Consider the following 21,115-nt stretch of genomic DNA (forward strand, 5'->3'; position numbering starts at 1 on the left):
GAGGTCAGAGCTGGACAGATGGGCCAGACTTCCAGGCACCACGCATCTGTATTTTGGAAAATTCCTGCTCTTAGGACAAGGAAACAAGTCAAGGTCGATTTAAATTAACATACAAGCACATTCGATCTTCTCTTCTCACGTATCCAAGAGCAAGCGTGGCAAAACAAGCCTGGCGCTATGGTAGCAGCCGTCGGGTGGGGGAAGGGGGTAACATTGGTGCACTTGAGGGAGAGGAGGGCAGAGATCAAGTGCTATTGGATAATCACTCAAGCATGGTGTGGTGGTGTCTATTTTTAGTTCAGACCCAATTGTGAGCGGTAGAGCGCTCGTGAAGGGAATGAGTGAAAAAAAAATATGCATTTTTCGGCCAATTTCCTTCAATTTTTCAACTTTTTTTCCTAATTTTTCAACTTTTTCCTAAATTTTTCACGGTTCCTGGGAAAAGGGTCGTTATATCCGGGGTCGTAGAATCGAGAGTTGACTGTATATATCTTCCTCTTTTGTACCTTATTTCATTTGTATTTGGTACAGAGTCTGAAGAAGACCTTGCTAGAAGGTTGACACGTCACATTTAGTTTATGTTTTAAAATAAAATAAATTTCTGCTTTGGTCAGCATATTGAGTTTTTGACCACAAGTGTAATTTCTTGACTTTCATGACCTACCGGCTGATTTCTTTACTGGTAGACATCCTGGTTACTGTTAGTTCACATTACACTATATGCAGTGTTAAAAATTGTTTACACATTTAATTTGTATGCATTGCTATACATATTCAGTTTGATCTTTCAACTGAACACACCTGGAATGCATTTCTTTATTTTAGGCCAATAAGATATTACAACAGCAATACCACAACAGATATGCTGTTCCAACATAGACAGGCCACACATTTGTACTTAATCTCTCTGCTCAGTCAACTCTCGATTCAACGAAATTTCACAGTTACCGGGAAAAGGGTAGTTATTTCGAAGGGGTTGTTATTGGAATTTGCACCAATTTTCAGCTCAAACAAAGCTGAAATGGACACAAAGATGCCTAGGAGATGGTAACACCATTTATACTGGTAGTTATACAACCTGTTATACACAGGACGCGTGTTGTGAGAAGGAAAATAGAACATGAAAACGTTTTCACAAAAAAAAAAAAGAATTTAAAATAATGAAACTTAATTTCAGTTGTGCACAGTCGTTGCTTTTCCAGGAAATTCTTACAATTCTAGTTCATGAGAAACCCGTTTGCACTGAGACCTATGGAAAGGAAAACAATCTCACGCTTATTGAAAGCGAAACTCGAAGAACCTTGACACCAGTCACACTGGAGCCAGCAAAAGTCGGGAGATAATCGGACTGAATGAATGTTGGATTTTATACGAGTCTACTGGAGCATTGTCTGTTACAAGATTAACTGGTAAGATTAGATCTCTCGGGAGAAACAACACAACCTTTCTAGGCACCAGAAAAAAAAATGCAGGGCTGATATTTAGTTCTGGTTCGGCCGAGTAAAATACATCGTAAAAAAAAGTCATGTTTTCTTTGCTTCAACCAACTTCATTCACCCTCCTCCCCCATTCAAGGGAGCAGTCCAAACTCCTTCCTTGACTTGCATTGTAATCCAGCATGAAAAAGGAAACGTGCACCTTGTGATCTGTTTTCACCCAATGTGTATTCTAGGACACCTCATTAAACAGCATCGCAGTCTATAATCATTCGGGTTTGGAATTGGATTTCACTTTAAACTGCATATTGATTAGCCCATCAGCATAAAATGAACTGAAAACAAGCTTTATGAAACTGTGCATTTTCACATATCAAAATGGTAGATCGTTATTTACTCGCACGTTAATCGAAGATTTAATGTTGGATTTTGGAGTTTTCTCGATGTCAAACACCCACTCCTCCAAAAGTTTTCCCCTTGAATAATGTCTTTTTAATCGAGCAACCATTCCTACATTGAACATTTTTTTTCCCACATGAATGATTCTGAAGAAAAGTGGATGCCAATTAAATTTACAGATTCGCTTATCAGAAGGCGCAGAACATGAAGTTATTTTTAACTCTTGTTTTCCTTTCTGGAGATCGAATTTCGTTAACGTAAAATCAAAACAGCTTTGCGAGATTCCTTCGTCCTGGATGAGTCATTGCTTGTATCGGCACGCAAGAGCTTTGCAGACGCTAGACAAAACACTGGCGCCAGCGCCAGCTGCATCGTAAAAACAAGGAGACCGGCTGGAAGTTCGAGCAACAGGTGGTGGAAGAGAAAAATCCCAGCATTTTAAAGATAACGCAAGTGTTAAGACTGAACTTTTAACAGCAGTGTAAAGAAGAAAGAAATGACCCTTGCTTTACGTTTTACCATGCAACAGACGATAATAGGGGCAATATTTCCTTTAAAAAAAAAAAATGGGCCCTGAATTCTGCAATTATCAACATTGCCGTCCACACCAGTGGTGGAGAATGAGCAGGGGTAAGTTTTTTTTTTCTTTTTTTTTTTCAAGAATATATCCAGAACTGGTTGTCATATTTTAGACGTCAAAGGAAAGGAAGAGGTGTGGGTCCACTTCCACCCTCGCCTGTAATCAGCCCAAGTGCACACAGGAGCAAGAAAATTGTGACTGAAACAATCGGCATCGCCCCTCCCTTCCCCCCCCCCCCAGTTTGCTAACAGGAAAAGAGAGAGAAGTCAGTCAGCCAACGGAACACTTTTTTGGCAGATATTACGTCATCGACACAATCGTATGAAGTGGGAAATGGGAGTTATGATGCACGTAAGATCGAAGTAAACATTTGTGGAAACCTGGATGACAATGCATTAAGCGGGTTGACGACCTTTAGTTTGCCTATGTGGTTTTGATTATCTCTAACAGTTTCGCTTCTTTATGAAGTGTTGCAGGGATCAAAGAACACGTTTTGAATGAAACCGGTTACCGGAAGTTTTCGGCTACAAGGCCGAGAGTTGCTCACTCACGGGAACCTGCTGAACTTGAGGTCGGAGCTGGACAGATGGGCCAGACTTCCAGGCACCACGCATCTGTATTTTGGAAAATTCCTGCTCTTAGGACAAGGAAACAAGTCAAGGTCGATTTAAATTAACATACAAGCACATTCGATCTTCTCTTCTCACGTATCCAAGAGCAAGCGTGGCAAAACAAGCCTGGCGCTATGGTAGCAGCCGTCGGGTGGGGGGGGGTTAACATTGGTGCACTTGAGGGAGAGGAGGGCAGAGATCAAGTGCTATTGGATAATCACTCAAGCATGGTGTGGTGGTGTCTATTTTTAGTTCAGACCCAATTGTGAGCGGTAGAGCGCTCGTGAAGGGAATGAGTGAAAAAAAATATGCATTTTTCGGCCAATTTCCTTCAATTTTTCAACTTTTTTTCCTAATTTTTCAACTTTTTCCTAAATTTTTCACGGTTCCTGGGAAAAGGGTCGTTATACCCGGGGTCGTAGAATCGAGAGTTGACTGTATATATCTTCCTCTTTTGTACCTTATTTCATTTGTATTTGGTACAGAGTCTGAAGAAGACCTTGCTAGAAGGTTGACACGTCACATTTAGTTTATGTTTTAAAATAAAATAAATTTCTGCTTTGGTCAGCATATTGAGTTTTTGACCACAAGTGTAATTTCTTGACTTTCATGACCTACCGGCTGATTTCTTTACTGGTAGACATCCTGGTTACTGTTAGTTCACATTACACTATATGCAGTGTTAAAAATTGTTTACACATTTAATTTGTATGCATTGCTATACATATTCAGTTTGATCTTTCAACTGAACACACCTGGAATGCATTTCTTTATTTTAGGCCAATAAGATATTACAACAGCAATACCACAACAGATATGCTGTTCCAACATAGACAGGCCACACATTTGTACTTAATCTCTCTGCTCAGTCAACTCTCGATTCAACGAAATTTCACAGTTACCGGGAAAAGGGTAGTTATTTCGAAGGGGTTGTTATTGGAATTTGCACCAATTTTCAGCTCAAACGGAGCTGAAATGGACACAAAGATGCCTAGGAGATGGTAACACCATTTATACTGGTAGTTATACAACCTGTTATACACAGGACACGTGTTGTGAGAAGGAAAATAGAACATGAAAACGTTTTCACAAAAAAAAAAAGAATTTAAAATAATGAAACTTAATTTCAGTTGTGCACAGTCGTTGCTTTTCCAGGAAATTCTTACAATTCTAGTTCATGAGAAACCCGTTTGCACTGAGACCTATGGAAAGGAAAACAATCTCACGCTTATTGAAAGCGAAACTCGAAGAACCTTGACACCAGTCACACTGGAGCCAGCAAAAGTCGGGAGATAATCGGACTGAATGAATGTTGGATTTTATACGAGTCTACTGGAGCATTGTCTGTTACAAGATTAACTGGTAAGATTAGATCTCTCGGGAGAAACAACACAACCTTTCTAGGCACCAGAAAAAAAAATGCAGGGCTGATATTTAGTTCTGGTTCGGCCGAGTAAAATACATCGTAAAAAAAAGTCATGTTTTCTTTGCTTCAACCAACTTCATTCACCCTCCTCCCCCATTCAAGGGAGCACTCCAAACTCCTTCCTTGACTTGCATTGTAATCCAGCATGAAAAAGGAAACGTGCACCTTGTGATCTGTTTTCACCCAATGTGTATTCTAGGACACCTCATTAAACAGCATCGCAGTCTATAATCATTCGGGTTTGGAATTGGATTTCACTTTAAACTGCATATTGATTAGCCCATCAGCATAAAATGAACTGAAAACAAGCTTTATGAAACTGTGCATTTTCACATATCAAAATGGTAGATCGTTATTTACTCGCACGTTAATCGAAGATTTAATGTTGGATTTTGGAGTTTTCTCGATGTCAAACACCCACTCCTCCAAAAGTTTTCCCCTTGAATAATGTCTTTTTAATCGAGCAACCATTCCTACATTGAACATTTTTTTTCCCACATGAATGATTCTGAAGAAAAGTGGATGCCAATTAAATTTACAGATTCGCTTATCAGAAGGCGCAGAACATGAAGTTATTTTTAACTCTTGTTTTCCTTTCTGGAGATCGAATTTCGTTAACGTAAAATCAAAACAGCTTTGCGAGATTCCTTCGTCCTGGATGAGTCATTGCTTGTATCGGCACGCAAGAGCTTTGCAGACGCTAGACAAAACACTGGCGCCAGCGCCAGCTGCATCGTAAAAACAAGGAGACCGGCTGGAAGTTCGAGCAACAGGTGGTGGAAGAGAAAAATCCCAGCATTTTAAAGATAACGCAAGTGTTAAGACTGAACTTTTAACAGCAGTGTAAAGAAGAAAGAAATGACCCTTGCTTTACGTTTTACCATGCAACAGACGATAATAGGGGCAATATTTCCTTTAAAAAAAAAAAATGGGCCCTGAATTCTGCAATTATCAACATTGCCGTCCACACCAGTGGTGGAGAATGAGCAGGGGTAAGTTTTTTTTTTCTTTTTTTTTTTCAAGAATATATCCAGAACTGGTTGTCATATTTTAGACGTCAAAGGAAAGGAAGAGGTGTGGGTCCACTTCCACCCTCGCCTGTAATCAGCCCAAGTGCACACAGGAGCAAGAAAATTGTGACTGAAACAATCGGCATCGCCCCTCCCTTCCCCCCCCCCCCCCAGTTTGCTAACAGGAAAAGAGAGAGAAGTCAGTCAGCCAACGGAACACTTTTTTGGCAGATATTACGTCATCGACACAATCGTATGAAGTGGGAAATGGGAGTTATGATGCACGTAAGATCGAAGTAAACATTTGTGGAAACCTGGATGACAATGCATTAAGCGGGTTGACGACCTTTAGTTTGCCTATGTGGTTTTGATTATCTCTAACAGTTTCGCTTCTTTATGAAGTGTTGCAGGGATCAAAGAACACGTTTTGAATGAAACCGGTTACCGGAAGTTTTCGGCTACAAGGCCGAGAGTTGCTCACTCACGGGAACCTGCTGAACTTGAGGTCGGAGCTGGACAGATGGGCCAGACTTCCAGGCACCACGCATCTGTATTTTGGAAAATTCCTGCTCTTAGGACAAGGAAACAAGTCAAGGTCGATTTAAATTAACATACAAGCACATTCGATCTTCTCTTCTCACGTATCCAAGAGCAAGCGTGGCAAAACAAGCCTGGCGCTATGGTAGCAGCCGTCGGGTGGGGGAAGGGGGTAACATTGGTGCACTTGAGGGAGAGGAGGGCAGAGATCAAGTGCTATTGGATATGACTCAAGCATGGTGTGGTGGTGTCTATTTTTAGTTCAGACCCAATTGTGAGCGGTAGAGCGCTCGTGAAGGGAATGAGTGAAAAAAAAATATGCATTTTTCGGCCAATTTCCTTCAATTTTTCAACTTTTTTTCCTAATTTTTCAACTTTTTCCTAAATTTTACACGGTTCCTGGGAAAAGGGTCGTTACTTCGAGAGGGTCGTTATACCCGGGGTCATAGAATCAAGAGTTGACTGTATATATCTTCCTCTTTTGTACCTTATTTCACTTGTATTTGGTACAGAGTCTGAAGAAGACCTTGCTAGAAGGTTGACACATCACATTTAGTTTATGTTTTAAAATAAAATAAATTTCTACTTTGGTCAACATATTGAGTTTTTGACCACATGTGTAATTTCTTGACTTTCATGACCTACCGGCTGATTTCTTTACTGGTAGACATCCTGGTTACTGTTAGTTCACATTACACTATATGCAATGTGAAAAATAGTTTACACATTTAATTTGTATGCATTGCTATACATATTCAGTTTGATCTTTCAACTGAACACACCTGGAATGCATTTCTTTATTTTAGGCCAATAAGAGATTACAACAGCAATACCACAACAGATATGCTGTTCCAACATAGACAGGCCACACATTTGTACTTAATCTCTCTGTTCATAAAAGAAATCAAGAAGGCTTTTTTTTTTAGTTTTACACATGTTTTAAATGTTTTAAACAAGAACCGAAAAAAACATGTTTTAAACAAATAATGCCAAGACGACTTATTTTCTAAGAGTAATCATCCAAGGAAGGGCTGTGTTCCTAGATATAAAGTAAACGGTTGACTAACTTCTTAAAAAACATATTTAGGTTAGTCTTAAATCTCGCTTGTAGGTTGTTCGAGAAGCTTGGACTAATCCACAGTTGCGAGGCCCCACTCAATCCATGTGGTAGGTAATGTTTTTTTATTTTTTTTAAAATACATTTTATCGTGAATGCAACTAAATATTGACATTAACAATTATGTGTGGTGTGTTAAGTGAGGAACAAAACTGTTTCATCCATATAGTGTTCAATTTTAAAAATGTTTTAAACACTTATAAAAAAAAAAAAAAGATAGCCAAGAGTTTTAAACATGGCCCACGGTTATTCATCACGATATGTTTCTTCATTAATTCAACATATATTTTCAGCCACTGAACAGATTTCTATGCACAATAAACAAAATGACATGGATTAAATGGAAAGGCAAAGTTACAAAACACGCAAATAATCGCAAACTATCAAACCTCAAGTATCAAAATGTTTTAAACAACTCTGAAAAAAACATGTTTAAAACACACTGTTTTAAACATTTGTGAAAAACAAAACCATGTGTTTTAAACATTTAAAACAAGTTGTTTAAAACACTTTCGTTTTAAACATGACAACCCTGCTTGGACCCAATATAATACAGGGTGCATAAGGTATTTGTGCACCCATATTCTTGTGAAAACTAATTGCTGTACTTTTATCTTTTTTGAATAGCAACGGCAGACTGCCAGGTAATGCGAGAGATGAAATGGCACGCTGCGAGTGTTGCGATATATGCAAAGCACATGGATGTTGGATTGCACTGTTTTTCAAAGTTGCCATGTCATTTCATTTGTACACAAAATCCAGGAGTTGGAAGTCTCTGGTGGGTATGTGTTGCCTGTAGCCAAGCGCAAAAAGCATACACAGTGTTTGGGCACCACAGTTCGTGCAGCAGGTGCAATACATCATCAATGGGAACCCCAGAAAGTCCATGAGGACCACTGCCAGAGATCTCCAGGTGTCTGAGGGCACAATCCACACTGTAGTGCATGAGGATATTTGATATAAGTCATATGTGATGGGAAAAGGGAAGTTCGTGTCAGCACACACACACACACAAGAACAATGGCTGCTTCAAGCACAGTGATTACTGAACAAGGTGAAACACCCAGAAGAACCCAGTCTGCTGTTATATTTTTTTTTTCCAGTGAAAAAAATTTTGGTCTAGATCAAAAGGTGAACAGAAGAAATGGCAGGTGGTCATGTACGGATCCTTCTGATGTGTAGGACTTAGATCTATGCCAGTAAAATATCTCTTTCTTGATTAAATAGATGCTGTCATATGAACACCAAATTTCCTGCGACTGTGATGGTTTTAGGGGTGATGAGTACGGAAGGACAAGCCATGCTACTCTACTTCTTCCACAGGGTCTTGAATGCTGCTGGACACATGGAGATGCAGAAAACAGTTGTGAAACTCTGGATAGACAGTGTATGCAATGGAAAGCCATATGTTTCACCTGGTCACTTTGCACCTGGCCACAAAGCTGTGACGACTCAAGATTGGATAGCAACCAATCTGCACGATCACATCACACCAAACATGTGTCCACATAACTTCCTAGACCTAAATCCCCATGACTATTATGCATGTGGCGTTGTTGAACGGGAGATAAATCAACACTCCCACAATACAACTGATTCCCTAAAATCCACCATTATCCAAGTAATGTGCAACATCAATAAGGACCATCTGATTCGCTCATGTCAACGCTTGCAGTCCCACATGAATGTGGCTGATAGCAGTTACATCGAATAACCCTTTACTCCAACCATTATTGCATCTGTGTTCTAAGTTTTGCATCAATACATCTCGTTCTTCGACAGATATGGATGTTTCTCGTACTGCCTCCAATGTGTCCTCAAATACCTTACGCGCACGTGTAGTGTTATTTTAAGTTGTTTTTATATTTCCTGTAATGTTCCATCCTAGTTTCCTAGAACATTGTCAACCTTACTTACACCAAACACACACACAGTGCACAAGTTTACATGGTTAGTTACTCTACACTTCTAAGGAATGTATAGTTTGTGTCCTTAATTCTTCCTAAGAAAACTGCTTTTTCCACCTTGCTGTAAAAGTGAAGGCCAATAACATCAGCAGGAGGAGGAGGAGGAAGGGAAGCCAAGAAGAGTAGGTCACGGGATGAAGTGGAGGGGAAGAAACAACCAGTTGTGACACCTGAGGAGATACAGCAAGGTGCAAAAACCAGTATTCCTAGACAGAAACAAGGAAACAAACTATACATTCCTTAGAAGTGTAGAGTAACTAATCATGCAAGGTTGTTGTGTGCTGGGTGTGTGTGTTCAGTGGCGTAATCTGAAAATTTGACTTATTTACCGCAACACTTCTTATTTATTGTATGTATATTTTTGGCCGCGGTGGCTCAGTCGGTAACGCGTCTGACTACCATGCTAAAGGTCCCGGGTTCGATCCCCGGCCGGTTCAAATCCGGGAACTTTTCTAACGGTGGAAGCGGCCCCGGCGCCCACCCAGCGTCGAATAACATGGGTACCTGGGGGAAACCCTGGGGGGTAAAGGCGGTCAGGGGCATGATGCTGATCACATCACCCCCACTCACGACCGGATCAAGAAAGTGTGGGGCGTTACCCCCACACCCCCTATACGCCTTCATGGCGTGGTGCTATGCACAGGGGAACACTTTACTTTACTTTTTTTTTTTTTATATATTTATTATATATTATTTAGATAAAATAGAAATGAAACACCAATACAGCATGCAAGTAAAACATAAACAGAAGTCCAACAACTTCAAATTTTCTGGCAATTTCTATATATGAAAAAAAGTTGTTTTACCGGCAGCAAACCAGATAACATGGGAGAAAACGTCACTGGTGTGTTTGCCCTTAGTGTAAGCTTGACAATGTTCTGGGGGACCTGGACAAAAAGTCACAGGAAATATATTGCATAGATACTCTGACAAACCATCATAAATGTAACAAGAGCCCATTGCAGGCCTGCCAAGCAGCTCCTCGGGAGCCAGAAAACAATTGTTGAGTCTGAGCTTGGGATGACAACCATGTAGCTATGCAGGAACTCATGTTACAAAGAAACAATGGGAAGAAAAAAGTTACGAAATTCCTTCATTACTAACGAATGCACTACTTACACAGTGGATATTAAATGGCATATCAAGTAGTCTGCAGCTAGTACATCTCCTAGTAGTAGTTGGGTCAACACCATATGAAGGTCTTTCCTAATTGAAGCAGCCTCAACAAAGATCTCTTCCATTACTACAACAGAAAATATTTTTTAAAAAAATAACATGATTTGATTGTAATGCATTAATAATAGGAAAAAGGTGATATTAACATGAATAAAATGAATAACTCATACATAGCAGGATTCCAGTTTAATATTTTTATACTTTCCTGCGTTGGTTATATTTAACTTTCCTGTACCAAGGACAGATGTTAGAGTTACATTTCAAATTCGAATTTTTCTCAATTTTAACTTGCATTGTGTTTAGCCATATTTAACCCAAAATTGAGGAAAACAAATCTGGTAATTTCAGCAATTTGTTGTTACTATACACACATATTTACTATATAACTGTGACATATTCCATGTGTACCATCAGTACACTGGCATATCTCTTGTCTTATTGGTCACAAATTTGTTTCGAAATTGCTAATGACTGTAATTTATATCATAATTAACTACCATTTGAATCAAATTTAGTTAAAAAAAAAATTAAAAAAAAGACTCATTCAATGTTTGGGAAATACAAGATGTGGTTGTATAATAAATACACGTAAACGAATTATTAGCTTTATCTGCAAATAAAGTTAGTAATTCGTTTATGTGTATTTAACAAAAGACATTTGTAGTTTCCTAAATTTTCAAATCAAGGTAATGTATCTTCCTGGTATTTTACCCATAAAATAAAATGCTACTTTCATTGTTCATTGATTTTTGTCAATTATTTGACTTCCATGACAAAAGCGGACTGACCCGATTGGGATATTAAGCATTCCATTAATACACATTGTATTTTTCAGTTCAGTAAATTCTATTTTTGTGTCTGTAGTAGTTTTCAAGCAATAAACAGATATAAAATTACTTGATTGTTGACATGAGCAGAAAAGTAGATCAGGAAAATTTCCTAGAATAAAGTTGATACATACTTTATATGTCTTTCAGTAACCCAAATTTTTGAAGCTTTATTTAGCTCAGAAATGAAGAAGGTTAAATATTTATCACCTATTTAACTTTTGAGTTTTTAAATTGCCATAGAGCCGAAAATCTCAATAAGTAGACACTTCACATTTCCTTCTAAGAATACGAGGAAAAAATCTCTTATCGAAAACCCTTAAATTCGAGTTACAAAGGGGTGAAAAGAGCCCCTTGAGAAAGGTTAAAAGTGCAAAATTGTAAATGGACCTGCACAGGACAACACAACACATTGAAAAGGTAAGGATAGTCTGGCCAGCTTTCCCTATGAGTCAGTTTTGCCAACTTAGCTCTCTTAGAACCTGATCTGGCTCTTTCGTTCACTCGTTTGCCTGTGAACTGGGGCACCCATCCCCGTGCCTCACTATGATACCATCACTGGTTCCGGCCCACACAGACCAACTTTTGCCATGATTATACATTTTGCACATGATGTAATATTGTTATATTGGCTGCGTTGCCCCATCCCCTCTTATATCCACAGCTACTTTTTTTTATAGCGCCGTGTTGACATGAAATTGGCATAATATTTTTATCAGGGAATCCTTTATTTTAGATTTCGTACGACCATGAGATGGGTGATGCCGCCGGATCTAGATTGTGATAACTAAGAATAAATTGTCATAAATTTAGAGTTAAACAGTAATAGCAACGCCCACCCCCTTTGACAACTAACATTACTCTAGGAAGCGCTTCGTAAATCTAGCTCCTTCAAGTCAGTTTTAACTCCATTTAAGTTGAAATTGAGCTCTTTTATGCACACCAGGTTTGGCAACACTGCCAGGAGGCAAGGAGAAATGCATTGGGCATAGGGGAGTATTTTTTTTATTTGTTATCTTGGGAATATCAAACTTCCAATGGAATGGAAAATGATATCAATGGGAAGATGGCAGTTTGAACAAGTGATTGCCCAGCAGAAAAGTCAAAACTTCCATTTGATTAGCTGTAACTTGATGTTGAAGTTGATTCCCTATAAGGAATACATGGGATTCCGAAAATTCTTATTCATCATATATTTTACAGGTTGTATCTAGCTTAATAATCAACTTTGAAAAACGCTTCAACTTGCCCCATGTGGAGAAATTCATACTCTCTTGTACCCAGTCATTTTTCTTCAGTAGCATTGCCCATTCCGACGATATTCAAAAAAATTCACACATGGTGTGTAAATGTACCTCCTCGCCTTAAACACTTACTCAGAGACAATGGAAGAACGCTGTTCTTCACACAAAGCTAAAACAGGGTGGCTACTCTAGAACCATGATAAAAATCAAGTATAATTCCCAGTTTTAAGGGCGAATTTTCCAAAATTTCAAGGCTAGAAGCAAATATTTTCTCTATTTCAACCTTACGTATTACCGCCTATCAACATCCACACACATACAAATACAATATAAAGGGTCTGTGTGTTTCCAATGTATTCAAATATTCTAATTCAATCGAAATAAACTGTGTATTTAAAACATTTAATTTGAGGTCCGTAGTTTACATTTGCCATTTTACATACTCAGTCTCGAAATACATGTACAAACACAAGTCACATATAAAAATATAAATACGTTAGATAGTATCAAAAATCCACAACTTACGTGAGTATAAATTGATCGAAACTACGTATCGGAGGTCAATACTTCCTCAGGTCCACATTAATATCTAGACACCAAACATGGTGTCACGTAAAAAAGTGTTAAATAGGAATATAGGTTGAAGGCAAGGGTAAAAAACACTTATAAAAGTTTCCAGCTTTAACAAAGTAAAAGTTCCTGTGTTCTTAAAAAGCCCATATTAAAAACTAAAAGGTTAAAAACAGGTCCACTGACATTGAAGCAAAGCGTGTGGGTAACGGTCTTCACGCGCAGAGTTGAAGGTTACCTCCCCTCCATGGGACTGATTCCCCTCAACTCTTACGTCACCAATCCAATGAAAATTCACATTCTTCCCCTGCAGCTCTAGAAACTTCAGCGGTGACATGTGTTGAGTTTCGGGTTCTTTCAGTTCTTCAATTACACAAGAAATGGAGTCAGGAATAAAACAGTATTAGCAACACGAACGTAAATGTATAATTCAGGAACACAGTAACATAATCAGCACAATAACTTACATTGTGATATGAAGATACAAAGTTGCGTCGCACAGGACGGCTATATCATATTGGACATGTTTGACAGGAAGAACGCACAGACTAAACACCAACAACATTTAATAATCAGGTCTGGCGTTCGAGTTCAATCAGCATACGACACTCTCCCCCCCTTAGGTTGAAGAGACTCCCGTTTCATGTAGTTTGCCCATATCGGTCAGGTGGTCGTCTTGGTCTTTGTGATCTCCTAACCGGTTGATTGTCGCAGGCCGCATTCGGAGGTACCACTGGATCCTGATAAGCAGGCACTGGGAGATAATCTTCCTCTCCAACAAGCACTGGGTTTTTTCGGACAAGGATGTCTTTTCCGACCTTGTCGGGATACTTCTTGATCTTCGAGAGATGAACAACAATCGTGTCATTGTCCACAATCACCTTCGCCATCTTCCGGCCCATCAATTTAACAATTTCTCCGATTTTGTATTTGGATCCATGGCTGAATTGTTTCTTGTGTTGTTCAACAAGCACCTTTTCCCCCGGCATAAACGGAACGGGACTAATAGGCTGATTGTCGAAACCATTTGGTGCGTCAAAAGCGGAAATGTCCGTTCTTGGCCGAAACTTGAGCAAACGTTCTGCTGGACTACATCCGTGCACTGGAGTATTCCTTAATCTGCCTAAAAGCTCAAGAACGAACTTGTCCATCTCTCTCAACGTGATGTATGAACGATTCGAAAAGTTCTTTTGTAGTAAGTTCTTCACCACCCCAACATTCCTTTCAGCTAGACCATTTGATTGAGGGGTGTACGGAGCTGAGTGAAGAAGCTTGATATTCCTCTTCGAGCAATAAGAGTTGAACTCTGAAGATGCAAATGGTTGGCCATTGTCTGTAACATAGGTTTTCGGATATCCAAAGCATGAAGAAAATTCATCCAAATGACCAATCATGGTGTCAAATTGCATATTCTTCACTCTCCATACCGATATCCAATGAGAATAAGCGTCAACCAGCAACAGGAAATTCATGTCTGAGTAATGGAAGAAATCAAGATGAACATGCTCAAAAGGCTGCGATGCAATAGGCCACGTTTCGAATGTGGTACCTGGTACATTGGGCCTGTTATTGTATCGCAAACATGTGTCACACGAAGATGTAACCCTTTCAATATCTTCATTCATTGTGTTCCAGAAGAACGATGAACGAGCTATTTCCTACATTTTGCATGTTCCCTGGTGGAATTTGTGTAACAGAGACAGGACACTTTGTATACAAGATTCAGGCACAACTAGTCTTTCGCCCACGAAAATACATCCCTTCTGTATGTGGACATCATATCGCCTGTCGAATATTTTCCTGATAGGATGACTTTTTGTTCTCCCTATGGATTGTGGCCATCTCCTTTGAACATATTCGAAGACTTTAGAAAGCTCAGGATCACGTTGTGATTCCAGCGAAATGCGTGTCAACACCGAAGATTCAATAAGATTAAGGACAACTGGCTCAGCTGTCAACTGACATGCGAAATCATCATGATAATCATGAACTGGATCATCTGCAACACAAATTCTAGATAGAGCATCAGCCAACTCAACATGCGGCGTGTAAACAGTTCTGAAGTCATATTCTTCCAATACTAACTTCCATCTGTTGATTCTGCTGATGGCTAAAGCAGGCAAGTTACTTCTAGGATCCAACAGGTGAGATAAAGGTTTCGAGTCGGTGAACGCGACAATACGTCGTCCAATAAGATACTTGTGAAAGTATTTGACTCCACGGACTAATGCAAGTGATTCCCTTTCCAATTGAGTGTAGTTCCTTTCCGCAGCGGACAAAGTACCGGCCATACACATGATAGGCTTTAGGACTCCGTTTATCTTGTGCATTATGGCTGCTCCCGTAGCGGTAGGAGATGCATCCGACATGAGGTGTAAGTCTTTATCAGGATCATATACTGTGCGTACTAAGTCCTTAGACAGCAGATCCTTGACATCCTGGAATTCCTTCTGATGAACATCTTTCCATGACCAGCGCACCCCATTCTTCAACAAATCATATAAACTGGCAACACAGTCAGCTAGGTTTGGCAGGTACGAAGCGTAATACGTGACCATACCGAGAAATGACTTCAATTCGCCGACATTAGTGGGTGGCTTACATTGAATTATTTTATCAATGTTTTCTTTCAGAGGACGAATTCCCACCTGTGAAAGAGAATGTCCCAGATACTTCACATTTTGCACAAAGAACACAGACTTTTGTTCATTTATGCGGACGCCATAATCGGAGAAAAGATTCAGCACCTTTCGTGCTTTATCATAGCACTCCTCAAGAGTAACTCCTCCTACCAAAATGTCGTCTTGGAAAATGGAAACCTTGTCTACACCCATCAATATCTGCTCCATCGTGGCTTGGAAAATGGCACTGGCAGAGTTTACTCCGAAGGGAAGCTTCAACTGTCTGAATAACCCGAATTCCGTGTTGAAGACAAGGATCTTCTGAGCCTGTAGAGATAGGCGTAACTAAAGGTAAGCCCTTCGAAGGTCAAATGAAACGAACCAACTACAACCAACCATCTTGTTGAAAAGGTCCTCTATTTTAGGTAATGGATGTCCCATCTTCCTAAGTTGCGGATTTACAGTGTTCTTGTAGGACACACATAGCCTTAATTCACCGTTTTTCTTACGAACAACAAGAGGAAAAGCCCACGATGATGATTTGATAGGTTCAATGACTCCGTCACTAACCAACTTCTGTAATTCATCCTTGACTGATTCTTTAAGCGAGTACGGGACGTCGTAATATCTCTTGAACACTGGAGTAGCATCGTCTTTCAATGGCAAGTCTATCTCGAAGCGTTTGATCGACTTGGACATGTCACCATCAAAAGGTATAGGAATATCTTTCCTTAGATTCGTAACCAGTTCCTTTATTGCTGATGATTGAACAGTAGTTGCAACCATCCGAGGAACATGTGAAACAAAAATGTTTCGCCATTCAGGCATGAAAATATCAATCCAAGATAAACCCATAATCGAACGATTCAATTTAGTCTTTACAACAATCATTTCTAAGTTATGTTTCATTCCTTGAAATACAACTTCAACGTTAACTTTTCCTAAAACACCAAGATTATTACCATTTGCTGCTTTCAAGATGATAGGAAAATTGTGTATAGTGCAACCTCGCAATGAAGACTCAAATTGTCTACTGTCAAAGTATAAACAGAACCTGTATCCACTAGGAATGGAATCTTAGAATTGTTGACTTGTAAGTCGATAAACAACTATCCCTGTGTATGCCAAACAGATTCACTTTCTTTAGTAACGAAAGTAGTGAAAATTTCTGGACACTGAGCGTTACATTGGATACCAGCGGCGCTGTAATCAACAAATTCGCTCTCAGATTTTTCTTCTTGAATATCTGCAAATTTGTGATCTATGGGAATGCACGGCACATTAAAATTTGAATAATCAATGGATGATTCTTGGTTTACATGTTTGAAATTGCTGTGATTGTTAGGTACAATCGTAGGTTTTGAATTAGCTGGAACATTGATAGATTTTTCATTGATACGTGTGTTAAGCACAATGTTTGTGCTAGAAACCAATTTGTTTTTGTTGGAATTGTTATATTCTCTCTTCTTGCAGGCTGTTAAGAAATGGTTTCTCTTTTTACAATATCTGCAAGTAGCCCCGAAAGCTTGACATTTTCCATTGGGATGAAAAGAATTACAATTAACACACGGTTTACCAGACTCATTGTTTGATTTGTTACCAATATTCCTTGTATCAGTTCTATTTTGTCTGATGTTCATTCGAATATTGCCCCTGTACCTGTTCCGGATTTGCGAAGTGAATTCAGTCGGAGTTTCAGAATGTTCCGCAGCATTCTTTGAGTGACTTTGGTTAACAATTCCCTCATTTATTTCTAACTCGTTGAGATACATGGCCGTATCTATAGCCTTTTTCAAGGTCAAATCAGGATCTGATAACAGTCTATTTCTAACACGCACACTTCTCATACCAAGAATAAATACATCGCGACACATTGAATCGATGAGATCACCAAAATCACATTTTGAGGCCTGCTCTTTAATTCGCACAATGAAATCAGGAATGCTTTGATTATCTTTCTGTTTAATAAGAAAAAACTTATGCCTTTCAAGTACGAGATTCTTCTTGGGCTCATAATGGCGGATTAATGTTTGTTGAATTTGAGCAAGACTGAGCTCTGATATTGATTTAGGTTGTATGAGATTGTACAAATCAGCATACGTTCTGTGCCCTATTGCAGCTAATAGAACATGCTTAGCCTTATCATCGGGAATGTCTGAAGCTTTGCAGAAATGCTCGAATCTATCGAAGTATTGTTTAATACTTTCCTGCTCCCTGCAGAATTCAGAAAATTGAGACAGCTTTTGCATTGTGTACAGACAGCTTGAAGAACAATGAAAAGAAATATGTAGACTTACGAGAAATAGGTATCAAATAAAGTTTCCAAGATCCTCGTCGCCATTGTTGAGTTTCGGGTTCTTTCAGTTCTTCAATTACACAAGAAATGGAGTCAGGAATAAAACAGTATTAGCAACACGAACGTAAATGTATAATTCAGGAACACAGTAACATAATCAGCACAATAACTTACATTGTGATATGAAGATACAAAGTTGCGTCGCACAGGACGGCTATATCATATTGGATGTTTGACAGGAAGAATGCACAGACTAAACACCAACAACATTTAATAATCAGGTCTGGCGTTCGAGTTCAATCAGCATACGACAACATGAAAACCCAACTCGGCATAATCCTTACCGGTTTTATCCAATATTTTCAGGAAATTGATCCACGCCTCTTCTAAATTGCAGTAGTCTCTATTGAGCTTATTATCATTACCGATGCATATATGTGCGTCTACATATACATTCTGGTCCAATTTATTATTACTTTTCCTAATAACTTCCCTTTTTATGATTCTATGTTTACTTTCAATAATGTGTTTGGCGAGACCAGTTTTAGGAACCCCTTCACTAATATCTTTATCATGCTCACCCCATCGGATTCGCATGCTCCTACCAGTTTGTCCAACTTAGGGCCGGTTGCACCATCGCCACTTAATCTGCCACTCTACAAAGTGTTGGATAACGACAGGCGGGAGATTTAGGTGGCGGTGGGTTGCACCAAGCATTTTTATCCTCGGCCTTGTAAGGTGGAACTTTCTCCTGCTTGCCGTACGACCTGGCAACAGAAACTGGAGAAAGTTGTGTTTTTGATTGTGTTTTGTTTGTATATTACGTGCTAATATCTGCTTGTCAATTCCAAATGGATGCTTTTTCAACTGAAATATGTTTAAAAAACTAAATATTTATTGCAATAAAATGAAACAGCTGATAGAAGTAGGTAATGCATGTGTCGTACTCTCATATAATATCAAATGTATGTTAAATGATACAATATAACCCGTAATCTTTCGAAGTAGTGGGAAGTTTACAAAATTTTCAATTTATTTTTCACGTACTCCAATTAACATACTGCAAAAAAGAATATTCCTCGTCTTATCTTTCAGTAAGACATACGGTCACTTTTTTAAAAATATTAAACACTACTAAACAGTGACCAAAATTTTACGAAGTCGTAATAAATGCAAGTTACATTTATTCAATTTTTAGTGCAAGGCTGACATATCTGAGTTTGTGTAAATATACGGAATTTATCATTCGTTTCTGTTAATAATTTATCAATCCGTAACCCCTTCTTTAGCGAATAGCGAGTATTAGTATTATCAACGTTGACCATCTTATAGGTTTCTTCTTTATTTATAATGCAGCTTTTGTGAAAGTTGGTTAACGATGCAGATGAAAATTAAATTTTTGTATTCAAAACAAATTCGAATAGCACAAAAAAAATCGTTAATCAACGGTTCCATGTACAAGGTACATTTTGGGAATTACTATCATCTTAGCACAAAAGGAAGAATCAAATAGTTGTGTCGCCCCTGTCAACACATGATTTTTCAAGCAAAAAACTATTCAATCTGTATTATATTAATCTATGTTGGAATCTTTTCTTTAAAAATGTGTTATTGTTAATGTAATGAATTGTTGAACTTAAATCAGGGGAAAATGATGAAACTATGGAAATATTAAACAACTATGTAATAACCATGGTAAATTGTAAACAACAATATGATATAAAAGAGCTAGACTTTTGTGAGTCTGCGGGACATTCTCCTGGTTGCCGAAAGGTTGATGGTTCAGGGGACGTTGGGGAATATCTTGCTTCAATCTTCGGGTTGGCTGGTGTACTTGTACTCCATTTTGGCAGATATTCTACAAACCCAATTCTGAATAAGGTGTTCTCCTGCATCATCAAAAGACCAGGGTTATAAACTTCGGTATAACTAATAGGTTTAGGCCTACAAGTTATACCGGGTGAATTGTCTGTTTGGAAAAGTGTTTGTATAACATCATCAGTTTAAATAAATCTTCGAGTAAAAGATCTTAAGGATCTTTTATTTCAAACCTGCATAGGTGATAATTAAAATTAAATCCTACACCACAGACCTCGCAAGGGCTTGGTCCTACTAACCCTTAGAAGCCCCTGAGAAGTCCGATAAAAGGGTTATAACTAGACTAGCATAAAGCCCTAAAGGCAGAAGGTGCGTGTCATAGTAATGTAAAGTACCGTAGTACTGTATGTACGCATGTTTTGTTCTTATTAAGAAAAAAGAAGAAACTCCAGGCTGTATATACTTTCAGATAGTTAGTTTCGTGCAACGTTACATGCTAGTGCAATGCAAGAACGTATATATTTCTTTACAAAAAACAGTAATATTCACCAGGAAAATATACATTGTATATACGTACAAGCTGTGTTCCTTTTTAGACGAGCAGATAGGGACAGTATTAGCACCTTGGGTAATACATGCTAAGAACACCAAACATGGCCTGCCTAACCTATCCACGTATGTATATAATAGCTTAAATAAACAAATTATAATTTGCCAAACCTATTTACATGCTTATTTATGCTATTATATGCCTACGTGGATAGGTTAGGCAGGCCAGGTTTGGTGTTGTTAGCATGTATTTCCCAAGGTGCTAATGCTGCCCCTAGCCGCTCGTCTTTTTAGGCCAGTTATTTTGAAAAATCAAATACAAGATCATGTGTATTGCATATGAATGTTAAAAAAAAAACAGAAAAAACTTGAGTGCACGTTTTATGCATCTTCAGGCATGTAGATTCGTGCAAGGTTTATTACAATGGTGCATTTTCTTTGTATCTACGAAACGTAACACCATTCGGAAATTGTTCCTTGTATATGCGTATCAACGCCGTAAAGATACTGCTGTACCTGTCTCTATTATTATTATTCTTTGCCAGTTTTAAAGTTAAAGTACAAAATCTCGCACAATGTAATGAAAAATATGTTACTTCGCATAAAACGTTTCCTCTAAGTAGTAAATACCGAAAAAAACTTTGGCATTTACGTCTTATGCTCTTCCATGAATATTAGGGTAGGGTTAGTTAGGTTAGGTACAAAACCAGTAGGAAATTGTTCCTTGTACATGCATGTCAACATTGTAAGGATGCTTGTTACCAGTAAACTTTTTTTTTTTGCCAATTTTGGAAGTTAACCTACAAAATCACACATATACAATGTATACATTTCTTAAAAGATTGGTATTACGTCTTATGTACTACTAGGTATGTAGTTTCTTGCAAGGTTATTATTGTAAATGTGTGTGTTTGTAAAAAACACACCACCA

At 38.6% G+C, this 21,115-nt stretch overlaps 1 protein-coding gene across 1 annotated transcript in view; it reads right to left on the reverse strand.

Moving 5' to 3' along the window:
• LOC146002788 (mini-chromosome maintenance complex-binding protein) overlaps positions 1-21,115 on the reverse strand; it is a 122,514-nt gene that overhangs the window by 42,385 nt on the left and 59,014 nt on the right. Inside the window, exon 7 of the mRNA XM_083140722.1 lies at positions 10,203-10,326. Within this exon, the coding sequence (XP_082996848.1) occupies positions 10,203-10,326 (124 nt within the window). The remainder of the gene's footprint in view (positions 1-10,202; positions 10,327-21,115) is intronic.

Source organism: Lepisma saccharinum, chromosome 19, assembly GCF_977018435.1.
Source record: "Lepisma saccharinum chromosome 19, izLepSacc3.1, whole genome shotgun sequence".
Lineage (NCBI taxonomy): Eukaryota > Metazoa > Arthropoda > Insecta > Zygentoma > Lepismatidae > Lepisma > Lepisma saccharinum.